This window comes from Lotus japonicus, chromosome 1, assembly GCF_012489685.1.
Source record: "Lotus japonicus ecotype B-129 chromosome 1, LjGifu_v1.2".
Taxonomy (NCBI): domain Eukaryota; kingdom Viridiplantae; phylum Streptophyta; class Magnoliopsida; order Fabales; family Fabaceae; genus Lotus; species Lotus japonicus.
Window position 1 is genome coordinate 137,157,014 of NC_080041.1, and position 18,448 is coordinate 137,175,461.

General features: G+C 36.2%; 2 protein-coding genes across 8 annotated transcripts; both read left to right on the forward strand.

Moving 5' to 3' along the window:
- Positions 1 to 613: 613 nt before the first annotated feature.
- On the forward strand, positions 614 to 6,490 carry LOC130731477 (pyruvate dehydrogenase E1 component subunit beta, mitochondrial). Of its 4 annotated transcripts, none has more exons than XM_057583788.1 (16): positions 614 to 782; positions 872 to 1,010; positions 1,079 to 1,132; positions 1,219 to 1,299; positions 1,391 to 1,417; positions 1,522 to 1,584; positions 2,070 to 2,156; positions 2,809 to 2,934; positions 3,086 to 3,219; positions 3,323 to 3,395; positions 3,554 to 3,619; positions 4,745 to 4,783; positions 4,873 to 4,997; positions 5,080 to 5,194; positions 5,439 to 5,538; positions 6,145 to 6,490. In XM_057583788.1, exons 2-15 carry the CDS (start codon positions 987 to 989, stop codon positions 5,505 to 5,507), a joined length of 1,083 nt encoding a protein of 360 aa, XP_057439771.1. In that variant the 5' UTR covers positions 614 to 782; positions 872 to 986; the 3' UTR covers positions 5,508 to 5,538; positions 6,145 to 6,490. The 4 variants fall into 4 exon arrangements, with proteins under 4 accessions (XP_057439771.1, XP_057439772.1, XP_057439770.1 ...); XM_057583789.1 differs by having other exon boundaries at positions 891 to 1,010; XM_057583787.1 differs by having other exon boundaries at positions 946 to 1,010.
- Positions 6,491 to 12,367: 5,877 nt separating this feature from the next.
- Positions 12,368 to 17,899, forward strand: LOC130731478 (pyruvate dehydrogenase E1 component subunit beta, mitochondrial). 4 transcript variants are annotated; one of them, XM_057583792.1, is made up of 16 exons: positions 12,368 to 12,535; positions 12,625 to 12,763; positions 12,832 to 12,885; positions 12,972 to 13,052; positions 13,144 to 13,170; positions 13,275 to 13,337; positions 13,824 to 13,910; positions 14,563 to 14,688; positions 14,840 to 14,973; positions 15,077 to 15,149; positions 15,308 to 15,373; positions 16,283 to 16,321; positions 16,411 to 16,535; positions 16,618 to 16,732; positions 16,980 to 17,079; positions 17,557 to 17,899. In XM_057583792.1, exons 2-15 carry the CDS (start codon positions 12,740 to 12,742, stop codon positions 17,046 to 17,048), a joined length of 1,083 nt encoding a protein of 360 aa, XP_057439775.1. In that variant the 5' UTR covers positions 12,368 to 12,535; positions 12,625 to 12,739; the 3' UTR covers positions 17,049 to 17,079; positions 17,557 to 17,899. The 4 variants fall into 4 exon arrangements, with proteins under 4 accessions (XP_057439775.1, XP_057439777.1, XP_057439774.1 ...); XM_057583794.1 differs by having other exon boundaries at positions 12,644 to 12,763; XM_057583791.1 differs by having other exon boundaries at positions 12,699 to 12,763.
- Positions 17,900 to 18,448: the final 549 nt, after the last annotated feature.

The window sequence follows — 18,448 nt, forward strand, 5'->3', positions numbered from 1 at the left end:
TCAAAGATGGATGACACCACACCCATAGCCTTGTCCACCACAACCTAATTCCCATAAATCTCTCAACCTCTTTCAAACCCTCATTCTCCCTTCGGCACCAAAATGAAAGTCAAGCCTTAAGGGCTCAACTCACACCATCTCCCTCCGTCGCAATGTTTCTTAGAGAAGTAGGTGGAGGAAGGAGGCAGTGTTTGAATCTCTTGAATTCTTTACTTTTCTAATCGATCTGGCTTGGTGCACTTGGGTTGCCATGAGACAAAGATGAGCTTGGCCTTGGTGCATGTGGGTTGCGAGAACAAGAGTGAGAGAGGGAGATGAAGATTACTTTTGCTAGGGAGATCGAGGTAAGTCATTGCGAGGTTATGAGTTCATGCATGAGTCATTAACATAACGACAAATAATGAGTTGTGTAAATGAGTGAGTCTCACAGTGCAAAATCAAATAGAAAACCAAATTGGAAGTGAGTCATTATCATTATGAGCAATGCAAACAAAATTTAGAATGTGAGAATATATTTCTAGGGATTAAAAATAAAAAAAATATTTTCAAGGATTAAAACCAGCATTTTCTATATCTCTAAGGGCCCGAAACATATTTAAGCCGATAATTATTGACCAAAGGAGAGAATAGAAGAGAAGAAGAGCATGGTTCTAATTTAATCTGGAGAAGGGTAGGTTGTTGGATTGGGTCTTTGTGAGTAGCGATTGGAATCGGATCCATCCAGGTCTATATTTCTTGCTTTCAATTGGTGATCGGAATCGGATCCATCTTGTAGTGTAGAGGTGAGGCACAGCCGTTCTTCCTGATCTATATTTCTTGCTTTCAATTCACATACATATTTTCTTAGGGTTTCTTACTTGTTATTATCTAGGTTTTTATCTCTGGTTCAGTGGTTCTTATGCTTGAGTTCGAGTTTCAATAAAGATATTTGTTGACGCATTTCAGTTTTTTCGGGAGTAGATTTGCTTCGTTCAAAAAAGTTGAAGATGTGGGGTGTTACAAGGCTCAAGGTACGATTGGTTGTTATCTCATTCATATTATGTGTGCTTCCATTTCACGTAATCGCTTCTATTCGCAGACTATCCGCCCTGCTTTCTCTTCACTCAGACAATTCTCTTCCGTCGCCAAAGAGGTTTTGCTGCTTTCTTCCATCCTTTTCTCATCAAACTCACCCCATTCTCTTTTCAAAATTTGGTTCACTCGTTTCCATTTTGTCAGATGACAGTGAGAGAGGCTCTCAACTCCGCACTTGATGAGGAAATGTCAGCAGATCCTAAAGTCTTCTTGATGGGTGAAGAGGTCATTCAATTGTCCCATTTATATAACACTGATTTTTTTAACCAAAAAAATGTCTATTTCTTACTTCATTTTTTGGTGTATTAAAGTGCAGGTTGGAGAATATCAGGGTGCATACAAGGTTAGTTCTGGGTTTCCAGTTGTTGGTGCTATTTCTTTGCTAGCTGTGAATTTCAAAATTTGATTTACTATTATCTGTTAATCTGCTTTCGTCTTTCATTGTAGATAACCAAGGGTCTGTTGGAGAAGTATGGCCCTGAGAGGGTTCTTGATACTCCAATCACTGAGGTTCTTTTCTTACCTCACCCCAAGCACAATTTTTTTTTTCCCACAAAGAACTTCATGATATTGTGTTTTCAATTAAAACTGCTAGCATTAGTGTTAGATGTATAGGGTAAACCATTCACATGTCATCCAATAAAGTAAACAAATTGAATTTTTTAATAATGTGGTGGCATGGATATGCATTCCTTGGATATAAGCATAGGCTGTTATGTTAGGCTTCCTTCTTCATGTTGATCTGCTTTTAACTTTCTGCAATGGATTTCTTATTGAATGTGAAAATTAACTTTTCCTGCCTCTTAACTCAACTTAAATTGATACTTCAATAGTGTTTGATTACATTTTCAACATCGTGTGTGGTGTTTTACATACTTTAAATTTACACTAATAGATAAACTATTTTAACTGATAATTCCTCGAAAAAAGAACAGGATTTATAGTTGGTAGCTGCGGTTTGCTTGGGGTTATTTATTTGCTTAAATATACTGCAGGCTGGGTTTACTGGGATTGGAGTTGGCGCTGCTTACTATGGTCTAAGACCTGTCGTGGAGTTTATGACATTTAACTTCTCCATGCAGGTTAGAGTTGATCTTGATTGCATTCTTTCTTCCTTAAACTGAATATGCAGTTATGTGGTTTAATTTACTTTTTTAACCACTGCTCAAGTAATGTAATGTTATGTCTTGTAAAGTTGGCTGTGCTTGAAGATCATTAGATGGAAATGGCATCTTATCTTATGAGTGCTATCTTCTTTCTGATAAAAACACTAAGGTTATGAAGCTACCAGCAAATGATTCTTAATTCCACAAGGATAGATGTTGATTCCCTGTCTGTTGATTGACATATACCATGTTTTCTATCATGGTGTGGTCAACCCCGGAGTTGCTATAATGGCAAACACTATGGGTCACTTTGTTTTAGAGTTAAGTAAAAGTAAATTTGATAAAAGTAAGTTTAATGAAAGTAAGTGTAATATAATGAAGTTTAAAAAAATGAATTTGTGTTTGGAAATGAAGTATAAAAGTAAGTTTAAAAAAAGGAATGTTGGAACTCATTGGTCCCTTGAACATTGAAATACTAAGATTGTGAAGAATTTTGTGTCAACATGTGTGATGACATTTAGTTTTGGGTTTCATTTGTTTAGTAAACAGCTGCATCATCTTGTCTTATTAACTTCCCCATCTATTTTATCCCACTTATTGTCTTATTTTATATTAACTTGTTTTGCAGGCAATAGATCACATTATTAATTCTGCTGCAAAATCAAACTACATGTCTGCTGGGCAAATAAATGTACCTATTGTCTTTAGAGGACCCAATGGTGCTGCTGCTGGGGTTGGTGCTCAACACTCTCAGGTATGGTTGTCCAAACTTTCTTCCTATGTGTGAACACTTTCTTGAGCTATTTGTTTGCATTTCCCTTTGAATCTTACTTCAGTTATGACCTATTGTGCACAGATAGTTTAGGTTTTCTCTCTTTGTGTGACTCAACTATGCTTTTATGCAGTGTTATGCATCTTGGTATGGCTCTTGCCCTGGGTTGAAAGTGCTATCACCATACTCATCTGAAGATGCTCGTGGTTTGCTTAAAGCAGCTATAAGGGACCCTGATCCTGTAGTTTTCCTTGAAAATGAGTTGTTGTAAGTTGTGCTGCTTGAATAGTACGTAAAATGAGCAGTAAAAATTTCAAACATAATTTATTTGTTATAAAAAGTATTGTATTTGATGAGCTATGTCTTCTAGATACGGTGAGTCTTTCCCAGTTTCGGCCGAAGTTCTTGATTCCAGTTTTTGCCTTCCCATAGGAAAAGCAAAGGTAATTAATTATCTGTAATATGAAATACGCCGTGCTTATGGTTGTTAGAGTCACACTGGTTATGCATTAATGCTTTCTAATTGTATCCTTGTTTTTTTTTTTTTTGAAATATATTCTTATTGTATCCTTGTTTGCTTCATGAATTTATCTCTTGACAGATTGAGAGAGAAGGAAAAGATGTTACTATTACAGCCTTTTCAAAAATGGTTGGTTATGCTCTCAAGGTTTGTTTCACCCCAAGTTACTTCTGTAAACTAGATATTTATTGTTTGCTTTCAATTTATCTTTTGCTGTGACGTATTTGAAATAGATCTAGGTTTGTATTGCATTTAAATTTAAATATTAAACAGTGTTATCAATGGCGTATGGCGGTCCATGGTGTAAAGCCAAAGAAACGCCATAAAAATATGGCGGACGCGGGACGCCATGGCGGCCTATGGGGGAACTGGGAAGCATGGCAGCCATAGTAAAAATAATATAATATACATACAAAAGCCTATAAAACAAGCAGAATTAATAATAATAATAATAAACTAGTATTCTCTTCCTTCATACAGTATTAATTTGCACAATAATTGCATACAGCATCATTAGTATTATCTTCTTTGTTTCCACCCTGGGTCAGTTTTGTTATTCCTTGAAGAAGCTTGTGATGAAGCTCTATCAATTGCCATGTTAAGGAGAGAAATAAAAACAGGGTCTAAATCAGGAAGAAAAATGGTAAAGGGTCAAGACAAATAAAACAGAAATAAACGTTGAGGCTCGGTTGAGAGTGCCGGAGATGATCTGCCGGACTTGTCGCTAGAGAGGGAGGGAGCTTGATGGCGAGGATGAGGTGTTGGAGAGGCAGAAAGAAACAGCCTTTGAAGTTGGAATGAGAAAGAAGAAGAATAGAAGCTGGGCTGCTTCTAAAGTTAGGGTTTTGAGTGGTTTGTATGGGCTGGATCATACGACCCATTTGGGATTATTTTTTATGGGTTTTGGCTCCAAGGACCTAAAAATCTTCAATGGGCTCCATCCACCATGCATATGGCGGCCACCATAGTCCGCCATGCACTTTTCATGGCGGTCCGCTGTAAAACTGCCACGGCATACCGCCACAGCGACACCATGGCCTCCATTTGACAACACGGATATTAATTAAATAATTAAATAATAAGAGAAGAAACCAAAATAATAATAACAAAACAATAGTAAGAGACATGGGGAAAGTAATTTTTTTGGATGGGTTTGTTATGTGGTGGAGTAATTTATTATTTTGTAAGGACAAATCAGAATTTGTGTCCTCCCAAAGAGAATAGCATTTATTAATGAAACATTTACAAATAACTATTTTTCTTGGTGTTTAGGCTGCTGAGATACTAGCCAAGGAAGGAATCAGTGCCGAGGTAGGCCTTGCAATAGTTAAGGATGAATTTCCCTCCTGTATGCAAAACTTCATTTTAGTATGATAATGGTGAGTGATTTTATCATATAGGTTATCAATTTGCGTTCGATCCGGCCGCTTGATCGATCCACAATCAATACTTCTGTCAGGAAAACCAACAGACTGGTGACAGTTGAGGAGGGGTTTCCTCAGCATGGTGTTGGTGCTGAAATCTGGTTGATCTCTTTACATTGACCTTTTTGTTTCTTTTTTGTTAACTCTTGGAAATTATGTAAAGTTAACTCTTTTCTTGAGCAGCACATCTGTCATTGAAGAGAGTTTTGGTTATCTTGATGCACCGGTTGAGAGAATTGCTGGGGCTGATGTTCCCATGCCTTATGCAGCAAATCTGGAGAGGATGGCTGTTCCACAGGTAATGCTTCTTTAATATTGCTTTATTTTCTAACCCAATTTGGAAGACCTGTTATTGTAATCTGCAAATTGATAAAAGAATATCTGTTTTGAATGGGTGTATTAAAGCCCTGAGATGATGGCTTTGTAAGAATTGAGTTTTGTATCTGATGAAAAATCAGATGTCAAGTTGAAGGTTTTAATACATTTTTATACTGTATAGATCATTTAAATCTGGCTACTTACTCGTATATGTGGATGTACAGGTTGAAGATATTGTTCGTGCTGCAAAAAGAGCATGCTACAGATCTGTGCCTTTGGCTGCAGCTGCTTGAAGATCAATCTAGGCCTTAATGTTAATATCAGGTTAGTTCTTTTGTAATCCTTGATGTTACGGAAAAACAAATTTCCCCTAACAATGTTTGGTTGGAGGGGAGGGGGGGGAGGTTTTTTTTTTTTAAAAAAACTTAATATTGTTTGGTTTATTTTTTAGGACGTTAGGGGAGGATAATGGAGGGTAAATATTTCATTAGACTAAAATGCCCTTCTAGGGTTTTAAAACTCTTTTAAAAGTAAGGGGTAACTTAAGTAAATTTATTTTAAAATCCCCTTCCCCTCATGAACCGAACAGGAAAGGGGTTTTGCCCCCCTCACCTTCCCTCCTCTGAAACAGACATGATAAGAATTAAAATTTCTCCCCTCCCCTCCATTAAAATCTCTCACCTTCCCTCACCTCCACTAAAATCCTTCATTTCCCCCCCCCCCCCCCTCCATTAAAATCCCTCTCCCCCCTCCCCTCCATTATAATCCCTCACTTCCCCCATCCGTGGAACCAAACACCCTTAATTTCCACCATAAAACAGAATAAGGATATCGTAACCAGAAATGAAATGCTCATTTTACTCATGGATTATGTTAGGCTCCATTTTTTAAATGATTTTGATGTATGCATAATACTGTCCATATTTTCAGGAACAAGAGATGCTATACATTTTTGTTCCCATTCTCAGCATATGGGGGAGGTTCATGTTTAATAATTTGGATAACAATAACACAAGACGGGAAGTTGTGTTCTTTTGGACCAATAACACAGTATTCATTGAATACACTATCGAGTTCCTTTTTCTCTCCAGCAGACCACATATTGCAACGACTGACTTGCTGTTTTGAGTGCACAAAAAATATTGTTAGTACTTGCTTGGTTTCATTGGCAAAGTAATTATAATTATTGGGTAAATTACACTCCATTACGCTTTTCTTATATGACACTAAATTTCAAATTTACTCAAATATTACCCTCCACCTCATTCACTACTTATTACATGCGATTTTTATTACCAATTTTTTTCACAAATGTTTTCTCCGAATTTGGGTTTACAGACGGTCTTTTGGTCTATAAAATGCGTTTTCTTCTGGTGTTTATTATATTGTATTTTATTGACTTTCTCGTAGGTATAGTAAATCATGAAACTTATTACTTCAAGCACCGCCTCACATTTTTTAATTTGAAAACCCAGCACATTCTTGTAGTGATAACTGATAATAATAGGTAGTTCCTACTGAACAGTATCAGATTGTACGATTGCAAGGTTTGATCTTTGCCAGCATACAGAAGCCGCAAGACCAAAAGGAGGCGAAGAGGGAAATAGGTGGGCAATCATCACCATTCACCACATCCATGCATAAGATGTTATCATGGAGTATTTAGTGGATTGTACTTGTGCTTGTAAATACTAAATACAGTGAAATATAATAATAATAAAAAATTATCTTTTCCTATGTTTGAATGCAAAAGGAAGTATGAGGACATGAAAGTTAAAGGAAAGAAAAAAAAAGTCAAAGGAAGTGAAGAATGATTTTTTAGTTTGTTTGGTTGAGAAAGAAATGTAAGGGAAGTTGAAGGTTTAATTGAACTTTTGGTCCGTCCCCACTTATACCTTTTGTTCGAAAGAGGTTCATGACAAATAAAAGAATTGCAACTTTTGCCGTCCGCTAAAACCTCTATTTGCAGTTATGGTTTTCTGTAAAAAAAAAAAAACTAATGTTTTTCGTTCATGTGGCATATTTTCATCATATTTTAATTGAAAAAAATTAATATTTAATAAAATAACGGTTGTAGTTTTGGTCCCCATCGTATAACCACCGCACCCTCTTCCTCAACGACCACCCCTCCTCTTCCTTCCTTACCCACCACAGCTAAAAATACTTAGAAACTCATGAATTAGGATTATACTCGTGCGTTGCACGAAGGGTACCTGGATTTCATTTTGAACATGATTATTTTGATACACACGACTTAATAGTTCGTTTATTGGAAAAAAAAAATGCCACGATGAGTGAAAATTAAGTTGAAATGGATTAGTAGTACAAGATTGTTAAATGGATCAAAATTCTAAAATTGTTTCCTAATTTATCCGCATAAGATATTTATTCCAAATTGGCTTAAATATGTTTTTGGTTCCTCTAAAATTAGGGTCTTTTGGTTTAGACCCCTGTAAATATTTTTCTTTGGTATACACCCCTAAATGCAAAATAATACTGAGCCCCTCCCGTCACCTTACGTCATTTAGAGGGGCCTAAACCAAAGACTTAAACCAAAGAACAATACTTTTAGAGGGACCTAAGACACAATAAAAATTGAGTTTTAGGTCCCTCCAAAATCACGATTCTTTGGTTTAGGTCTCTCTAAAATCATGATTCCTTGGTTTAGATGCCTCTAAAATATGTCACGTCAGCGTCCGTTAACGGCAGAGGCTTATCCCTCTATATAATTTTCAAAATAAGGGTGTATTCTAAAGAAAAATATTTTGAGGGGCCTAAACCTAGAGGGAACAAAAACATATTTAAGCCTTCCAAATTTAAGTATCTCTAATCTATATTTTAATCAGCAATTGATTTGATCAATTTTAAAAACATGGTTTTTTTTTCGGTAAAGAATTTTAAAACACATGGTTCGTTACACACAAAAATCATCAAAATAAAATAATTTTTATGATATGATAAGATTTTATATGACATTCAAATGAAATTAGAAGCTATATTAGTAAAAAGTTTCATGTCTAGATACTCAAGTGTCCTCTCACGTGCCTGTGCTAACTTACTCATGGATATTAATAGGAAGATGAATAGTTTCACCACCCTCTTTATATATTCGAAGTATAGGCATTCGATGCTCCATAGTTTTTTCCAACCAAAATCAACCTATTTAATTTTTACCCTCTCAGACCACATAACATTTTCATTCTCTACATTTGTTGGTAAACTTTTCATTTTTCAATCTCTGAAATTTTTCCACAGAACAAATATTACGTGAAAATAATTGCAAATTGATGGGAAAAGAAAACAACATAGTCAATACTAAGTAAAAAGAATGCTAATTGCAAGAAATCTCAAATGGTTTCTCTGGATCCTGTTCATGAGCAATCTCCACCTAAACCATTAGCGCCATCCACAACCAATTTGTCATTCATCCCATTGCACTTGCTTTTTTTCAGTTGGGATCTAATCCAATAAGCCCATGATCCAATCACACAACCCAAGCAACAAATAAGATGCAAATTTCGAAAGCTTCTTACTTGCATTATTTCAAAAACACAACCCCTCCACTGAAGAGAATAAGATGGAGAAAGGGTGAGGTTTCCAAGTAGATGGAGCAGGAATGCCAAAGATAGAAATTTCAGTTGTAGTTGGGACATAGGTTGTACATAAGATACCATTTGTGACTCATCGTAGGATAGGAACAAATTGCAATAGCAGGTGTTGATGACCAAAGTGAAGGATTCCAATTTTATTTAGTCTATACCACATCTAAATTAAATTGAAACTCCCAGGTGTTGATGTTCGGGAAGACCAGTGTTATCACGAGTTTAATATTCCACACAAAAAATTGTGCACTTCCATCTTTGTTTACACATTACTAAGAAAGTTTCACATTTTAAATTTTAAATAGTTAAATCATAATATTTTAATGAAGTGATAATAATAAAAAACCAAAATATAACAATCATACTAATTTATGATGTATAACAATCATACTAATCATAGCACATACCAGAGATTTCTGTAGTTTAAATTCTAGAGGAACTTGAAAATGACACAATCATACTAATTTATGATGTATTTAATTTGTTCTTGGAGTATTTAAATGTTTCCCCTGAATTAGAACCCTCAAAGGTTGTTAAAGCTTCAGAAATTGCATGTAAAGGCTCTATTGACCATACCACCCAACAAACTTAAGACTAAGAATCAATGAATGCATTAATGCTAAACAATGTAGAACAAAAATAATTCATTCACATGATATGAGATACGAATGTTGAAGCAATAGCATAAAGTGGAGAATATGATAGAGCACTCACCCTTCCAAGTTCTGAGTCTCACAAAAATTTCTGAAAGGAACGCATAGATTTTTAACTCTGGCAGCGCCCACACTGTTAATCAAAATAATTTCTCAAATAATCAGAACTTCTTCTAGGAACATATATTTGCAGGTCACAGCAGCAATCAATACACAAAGACAATCAATCAAATAAAGTATTAATATTATTATACCTAGCACTGCTTCCTTTGTACTGATGCTCACGAACATCTACTTGTTTGAAATCCACAGGTACTTGTGGTAATGAGAAACATGTATTGGCTCAGTGAAAGAAACCTGTACAAAGAATGTTTAAAAATGACTGACCATGACCAAAGAGAATAACAGTAATGGACGATAAGCAAGCACTTTAAACTAAGATAACAACAACTTTTTTTTTTTACTAAAAACACAAGATAAATGTCAAAAACCAACCTCAAAGCCAAAACCCCACCAATCACAATCTATTTGAGCAAGCACCTCACCATTAATATCTTTCAAGGTGAATGTCCAATTCCATAAGCCAGGATTCTCAACCACCGCAAATTGCTTATTCTTGCAAATCTTATTCTTTTAGACTTGCATTTCATACAAAAGGCAAACTTATGAGAAAATAAAAGAGAGTGAATTTAAGAGAATAATAAAAAAAAAAGCCAGGATCACTTGTGCATGCATGTTCAAATAAATGTTCATATACATCATCATATCTATTCATGAGCACAACCACATATTAATAGAACTGCATAATGAATTGAACCAGTCAAGGAGAGACTAAGACCAAGTGATAAAAATATTAACTATTTTATGATCTCTGTGTTACTTTATGGATGCAATAAATGGTTAAAGAAAGGGAAAATTAAAAAAACTTAGTGAAACTGGCGAAAAAATAAGGATGCTAGAATGAAACTCTTAAGGATGCCCCTGCTTTAATAGTTGATACAGAACACACAATATCCTGATTATGCAAAAGCATTCACACAGCCCTTGAAAAAACTCTTTCACAAAGGTACAAGTGATAATGAGAAACCTGTATTGGCTCAGTGAAATGCTTTGATTTTCCATATAGTTTGCAATTCATTCTTCTTCCATTTTCTTCCAATTCCTCTTAGTAGCTTTTGACTCACCCTCCAAAACCTTAGCTCTTCTTCTGGTGAAATACAATATGCTTGGACCTGAGAAGAATAAGAGAATCTTTCATACACAAATAACTTTTGGTTATTACAGCTATAATAGATTAAGAAGTCCAGACATCTCAGCCATATTTCTACAACTCAAACCTACAAATTCATAACTAAAAAACCACCCCCAATTATAAGAACTACTCAGACTTTAGACTGCAGGAAACCAACCTAGTAAAAACCTAAGAACTCAGAAACATGACTAATAGAGGAGAAAGTGAAGGAGGAAGGTTCATGACATCGGCGATGAGAATTGCAAGAAGGGAAGAGAAGAAAATTCACTCACCTTGTTTTGATTATGACGACGAGCTTTCCCTGTCACAAATTTCTCCCTGCATCAAATCAGTGAAGCTGTAAAGCAAAATGGACAGTTGGCTTTGAGAGCTTGAACGTACATTTGGAAGCTTTAACCGTGGAAGACAGAGGAGAACATGTGCTAGATAACATTCTAGGGATATAGATCCAACTTTATGCGAGAATTCAGGCAAAGAAGATATGGAAATCACGTGAAGAGACAAACAGAAATCTTGTAGCCAAGGAGGATAGGTAGTAGATCAACTCCTTAGGGATCGGCCTACGATGCACCAGCCCTGCAACAGCTGGCCGGTGGGACGTCTGAGCTCCTACCTCGGTGACAGAGGGATGTGGAGGGAAATCACACGAAGAGAGAAGGAGGTTTCAAGTGGCTACTACTCCTAGCCATACGCAGCCCACGAAACCAACAGGCCCAACAGCAAACGCAGTGGTAACAAAATAAAAATGGCACGGGTGAACAGTAAAAAACCTTGAAACTTAAGTTAGAAGATACCAAATGTAGACCAAGCGAATGTCGCTAGAAATTGAAAAAACACCACCACCCTCACCTTCATTCGTAACCCATCTTCATCCCCAATCCATTTCTCCATCTTATCCCCAGCCTTTACTCTAACCAAAACCCTAGCACAAATTTCGACTTATTCCTTTTTTTTGTATTTTTTTAATTCAAAACTAAAACTTGATTTATCTAAGATTGACACCACAACCCCTCTTATCTCCCATGTAATTCATCAAAGATGGATGACACCACACCCATAGCCTTGTCCACCACAACCTAATTCCCATAAATCTCTCAACCTCTTTCAAACCCTCATTCTCCCTTCGGCACCAAAATGAAAGTCAAGCCTTAAGGGCTCAACTCACACCATCTCCCTCCGTCGCAATGTTTCTTAGAGAAGTAGGTGGAGGAAGGAGGCAGTGTTTGAATCTCTTGAATTCTTTACTTTTCTCATCGATCTGGCTTGGTGCACTTGGGTTGCCATGAGACAAAGATGAGCTTGGCCTTGGTGCATGTGGGTTGCGAGAACAAGAGTGAGAGAGGGAGATGAAGATTACTTTTGCTAGGGAGATCGAGGTAAGTCGTTGCGAGGTTATGAGTTCATGCATGAGTCATTAACATAACGACAAATAATGAGTTGTGTAAATGAGTGAGTCTCACAGTGCAAAATCAAATAGAAAACCAAATTGGAAGTGAGTCATTATCATTATGAGCAATGCAAACAAAATTTAGAATGTGAGAATATATTTCTAGGGATTAAAAATAAAAAAAATATTTTCAAGGATTAAAACCAGCATTTTCTATATCTCTAAGGGCCCGAAACATATTTAAGCCGATAATTATTGACCAAAGGAGAGAATAGAAGAGAAGAAGAGCATGGTTCTAATTTAATCTGGAGAAGGGTAGGTTGTTGGATTGGGTCTTTGTGAGTAGCGATTGGAATCGGATCCATCCAGGTCTATATTTCTTGCTTTCAATTGGTGATCGGAATCGGATCCATCTTGTAGTGTAGAGGTGAGGCACAGCCGTTCTTCCTGATCTATATTTCTTGCTTTCAATTCACATACATATTTTCTTAGGGTTTCTTACTTGTTATTATCTAGGTTTTTATCTCTGGTTCAGTGGTTCTTATGCTTGAGTTCGAGTTTCAATAAAGATATTTGTTGACGCATTTCAGTTTTTTCGGGAGTAGATTTGCTTCGTTCAAAAAAGTTGAAGATGTGGGGTGTTACAAGGCTCAAGGTACGATTGGTTGTTATCTCATTCATATTATGTGTGCTTCCATTTCACGTAATCGCTTCTATTCGCAGACTATCCGCCCTGCTTTCTCTTCACTCAGACAATTCTCTTCCGTCGCCAAAGAGGTTTTGCTGCTTTCTTCCATCCTTTTCTCATCAAACTCACCCCATTCTCTTTTCAAAATTTGGTTCACTCGTTTCCATTTTGTCAGATGACAGTGAGAGAGGCTCTCAACTCCGCACTTGATGAGGAAATGTCAGCAGATCCTAAAGTCTTCTTGATGGGTGAAGAGGTCATTCAATTGTCCCATTTATATAACACTGATTTTTTTAACCAAAAAAATGTCTACTTCTTACTTCATTTTTTGGTGTATTAAAGTGCAGGTTGGAGAATATCAGGGTGCATACAAGGTTAGTTCTGGGTTTCCAGTTGTTGGTGCTATTTCTTTGCTAGCTGTGAATTTCAAAATTTGATTTACTATTATCTGTTAATCTGCTTTCGTCTTTCATTGTAGATAACCAAGGGTCTGTTGGAGAAGTATGGCCCTGAGAGGGTTCTTGATACTCCAATCACTGAGGTTCTTTTTCTTACCTCACCCCACGCACAATTTTTTTTTTCCCACAAAGAACTTCATGATATTGTGTTTTCAATTAAAACTGCTAGAATTAGTGTTAGATGTATAGGGTAAACCATTCACATGTCATCCAATAAAATAAACAAATTGAATTTTTTAATAATGTGGTGGCATGGATATGCATTCCTTGGATATAAGCATAGGCTGTTATGTTAGGCTTCCTTCTTCATGTTGATCTGCTTTTAACTTTCTGCAATGGATTTCTTATTGAATGTGAAAATTAACTTTTCCTGCCTCTTAACTCAACTTAAATTGATACTTCAATAGTGTTTGATTACATTTTCAACATCGTGTGTGGTGTTTTACATACTTTAAATTTACACTAATAGATAAACTATTTTAACTGATAATTCCTCGAAAAAAGAACAGGATTTATAGTTGGTAGCTGCGGTTTGCTTGGGGTTATTTATTTGCTTAAATATACTGCAGGCTGGGTTTACTGGGATTGGAGTAGGCGCTGCTTACTATGGTCTAAGACCTGTCGTGGAGTTTATGACATTTAACTTCTCCATGCAGGTTAGAGTTGATCTTGATTGCATTCTTTCTTCCTTAAACTGAATATGCAGTTATGTGGTTTAATTTACTTTTTTAACCACTGCTCAAGTAATGTAATGTTATGTCTTGTAAAGTTGGCTGTGCTTGAAGATCATTAGATGGAAATGGCATCTTATCTTATGAGTGCTATCTTCTTTCTGATAAAAGCACTAAGGTTATGAAGCTACCAGCAAATGATTCTTAATTCCACAAGGATAGATGTTGATTCCCTGTCTGTTGATTGACGTATACCATGTTTTCTATCATGGAGTGGTCAACCCCGGAGTTGCTATAATGGCAAACACTATGGGTCACTTTGTTTTAGAGTTAAGTAAAAGTAAATTTGATAAAAGTAAGTTTAATGAAAGTAAGTGTAATATAATGAAGTTTAAAAAAATGAATTTGTGTTTGGAAATGAAGTATAAAAGTAAGTTTAAAAAAAGGAATGTTGGAACTCATTGGTCCCTTGAACATTGAAATACTAAGATTGTGAAGAATTTTGTGTCAACATGTGTGATGACATTTAGTTTTGGGTTTCATTTGTTTGGTAAACAGCTGCATCATCTTGTCTTATTAACTTCCCCATCTATTTTATCCCACTTATTGTCTTATTTTATATTAACTTGTTTTGCAGGCAATAGATCACATTATTAATTCTGCTGCAAAATCAAACTACATGTCTGCTGGGCAAATAAATGTACCTATTGTCTTTAGAGGACCCAATGGTGCTGCTGCTGGGGTTGGTGCTCAACACTCTCAGGTATGGTTGTCCAAACTTTCTTCCTATGTGTGAACACTTTCTTGAGCTATTTGTTTGCATTTCCCTTTGAATCTTACTTCAGTTATGACCTATTGTGCACAGATAGTTTAGGTTTTCTCTCTTTGTGTGACTCAACTATGCTTTTATGCAGTGTTATGCATCTTGGTATGGCTCTTGCCCTGGGTTGAAAGTGCTATCACCATACTCATCTGAAGATGCTCGTGGTTTGCTTAAAGCAGCTATAAGGGACCCTGATCCTGTAGTTTTCCTTGAAAATGAGTTGTTGTAAGTTGTGCTGCTTGATTAGTACGTAAAATGAGCAGTAAAAATTTCAAACATAATTTATTTGTTATAAAAAGTATTGTATTTGATGAGGTATGTCTTCTAGATATGGCGAGTCTTTCCCAGTTTCGGCCGAAGTTCTTGATTCCAGTTTTTGCCTTCCCATAGGAAAAGCAAAGGTAATTAATTATCTGTAATATGAAATACGCCGTGCTTATGGTTGTTAGAGTCACACTGGTTATGCATTAATGCTTTCTAATTGTATCCTTGTTTTTTTTTTTTTTGAAATATATTCTTATTGTATCCTTGTTTGCTTCATGAATTTATCTCTTGACAGATTGAGAGAGAAGGAAAAGATGTTACTATTACAGCCTTTTCAAAAATGGTTGGTTATGCTCTCAAGGTTTGTTTCACCCCAAGTTACTTCTGTAAACTAGATATGTATTGTTTGCTTTCAATTTATCTTTTGCTGTGACGTATTTGAAATAGATCTAGGTTTGTATTGCATTTAAATTTAAATATTAAACAGTGTTATTAATGGCGTATGGCGGTCCATGGCGTAAAGCCAAAGAAACGCCATAAAAATCTTCATACAACTGCCTATAAAACAGGCAGAATAATAAATAATAATAATAATAAACTAGTATTTTTTCCCTTTGTACTTTTTGCACAATAAATGCATTCAAAATCATTAGTATTATCTTCTTTCAAATGATGGCTGTATTTCCACCCTGGGTCAGTTTTGTTATTCCTTGAAGAAGCTTGTGATGAAGCTCTATACTTGCCATGTTAAGGAGAGAAATAAAAACTGGGTCTAAACTCAGGAAGAAAAAGGTAACGGGTCAAGGGAAATAAAACAGTAAGAAAAATAGAGGCTCGGCGGAGCGTGCTGGAGATTATCCGCCCGACTAGTCACCGGTGAGGGAGTGAGCTTGATGGGGAGGAATGAGGCGTTGGAGAGGCAGAAAGCACGCCTTTGAAGTTTGAATGAGAAAGAAGAAGAATAGAAGCTGGGCTGCTTCTTAAGTTAGGGTTTTTAAGTGGTTTGTATGGGCTTTTCATGGCGGTCTGATGTAAAACTGCCACGGCGACACCATGGCCTCCATTTTAAAACACTGATAATAATAAATAATAAGAAAAGAAACCAAAGTAATAGTAACAAAACGATAGTAAGAGACACGGGGACAGTAATTTTTTTGGAGTATTTTATTATTTTCAAATTTCTAAGGACAGATCAGAATTTGTGTCCTCCTAAAGAAGATAACATTTATTAATGAAACATTTACAAATAACTATTTTTCTTGGTGTTTAGGCTGCTGAGATACTAGCAAAGGAAGGAATCAGTGCCGAGGTAGGCCTTGCAATAGTTAATGATGAATTTCCCTCCTGTATGCAAAACGTCATTTCAGTATGATAATGGTGAGTGATTTTATCATATAGGTTATCAATTTGCGTTCGATCCGGCCGCTTGATCGATCCACAATCAATACTTCTGTCAGGAAAACCAACAGACTGGTGACAGTTGAGGAGGGTTTTCCTCAGCATGGTGTTGGTGCTGAAATCTGGTTTATCTCTTTACATTGACCTTTTTGTTTCTTTTTGGTTAACTCTTGGAAATTATGTAAAGTTAACTCTTTTCTTGAGCAGCACATCTGTCATTGAAGAGAGTTTTGGTTATCTTGATGCACCGGTTGAGAGAATTGCTGGGGCTGATGTTCCCATGCCTTATGCAGCAAATCTGGAGAGGATGGCTGTTCCACAGGTAATGCTTCTTTAATATTGCTTTATTTTCTAACCCAATTTGAAAGACCTGTTATTTTAATCTGCAAATTGATAAAAGAATATCTGTTTTGAATGAGTGTATTAAAGCCCTGAGATGACGGCTTTGTAAGAATTGAGTTTTGTATCTGATGAAAAATCAGATTCCAAGCTGTTGAAGGTTTTAATACATTTTTATACTTTATAGATCATTTAAATCTGGCTGCTTACTCGTATATGTGGATGTACAGGTTGAAGATATTGTTCGTGCTGCAAAAAGAGCATGCTACAGATCTGTGCCTTTGGCCGCAGCTGCTTGAATATCAATCTAGTCCTTAATTTTAATGTCAGGTTAGTTCTTTGGTAATCCTAGATGTTACGGAGAAACAATTTTCCCCAAACTCGTTTAAAAGTAAGGGGGTAACTTAAGTAAATTTGTTTTAAAATCCCCCTCTCCTCATGAACCAAAGAGAAAAGAGGTTTTGCCCCCCTTGATCTTCCCTCCTCTTAACCAAACATGATAAGAATTAAAATTTCTCCCCTCCCCTCCATTAAAATCTCTCACCTTCCCTCACCTCCCCTAAAATCCATCATCTCCCCTTCCCTCCCCTCCACTAAAATCCCGCATCTCCCCCTCCCCTCACCTCCCCTCCATTATAATTGCTCACCTCCTCCTCCATCTGTTGAGCCAAACACCCTTAATTTCTACTATTAAACAGAAATATGATATCTTAACAAAAAACGAAATGCTCATTTTACTCATGGATTATGTTAGGTTCCATTTTCTAAATGGTTTTGTTGTATGCATATTTCTGCCCATATTTTCAGGGGCAAGAGAGGCGATAAATTTTTCCCCATTCTCAGCATATCTGGGAGATTCATGTTCAATAACTTGGATAACAATAGCACAAGACGGGAAGTTGTGTGTTCTTTTGGATTGTGCTCGGCATTTGACAATGTTATTTAATAACTTGGATAACAATAACTCGGTATTCAACTTTTTGAATACATTATCGAGTTCCTTTTTCTTTCCAGCGGACTACATATTGCAACGCCTGATTTGCTGTTGTGTTTGCACTTCAAAAAACAGTTGGTACTTGTTTAGTTTCATTGACAAAGTAAATATAACTTTATTAGGTAAATTACACTCCACTACCTTGAGGTTTTCTTATTTGACTCTAAATTCCAAATTTACTTAAATATCACACTGCACCCAATTCACTACTTATTGCATTCGAATTTTGTTACCAATTTTTTCACAAACATTTTCTCCGAATTTAGGTTTGCCGACGGTTTTTAGGTCTGTAAAATGAGTTTTTCTTTTGGTGTTTACTATGTTGACTTTCTCATAGGTATAGTATATCATGAAACTAATTACTTCAGACACCCCTACTCAAATGATATTAGTTATGATCTGTTTTGCCTTTCGTGATGCTTTCTTGAGCCACGTTTTTGATAATGAGTTCTTAGCTAAACCTTTCACTAATGAAGAGGTTAGAGTGGGCAACTTTTAAAATGGGTGGATTCAAAGGTCCACGAAAGGATGGGTTCCAGGCCATTTTTTATTAATCTAGGCTCAATTGCATATTTGGTCCCCCACATATACATTTTTCATGATTTCGGTCCCCCACAAAAATCAATTGCATTTTGATACCCCGACATTAGCTTCCGTTTGCAACTTTGGTTTTCCATCCAAATCCTTAACAGTTTCTAGAAAAAA

Coding starts and splice junctions, on each gene's coding strand:
- LOC130731478 (XM_057583792.1), top strand. CDS start 12,740: ATGTGGGGTGTTACAAGGCTCAAG. Junction 12,764..12,831: donor GGGGTGTTACAAGGCTCAAG/GTACGATTGGTT, acceptor TTCTATTCGCAG/ACTATCCGCCCTGCTTTCTC. Junction 15,150..15,307: donor TTCCCATAGGAAAAGCAAAG/GTAATTAATTAT, acceptor ATCTCTTGACAG/ATTGAGAGAGAAGGAAAAGA.
- LOC130731477 (XM_057583788.1), top strand. CDS start 987: ATGTGGGGTGTTACAAGGCTCAAG. Junction 1,585..2,069: donor TTGATACTCCAATCACTGAG/GTTCTTTTCTTA, acceptor AATATACTGCAG/GCTGGGTTTACTGGGATTGG. Junction 3,396..3,553: donor TTCCCATAGGAAAAGCAAAG/GTAATTAATTAT, acceptor ATCTCTTGACAG/ATTGAGAGAGAAGGAAAAGA.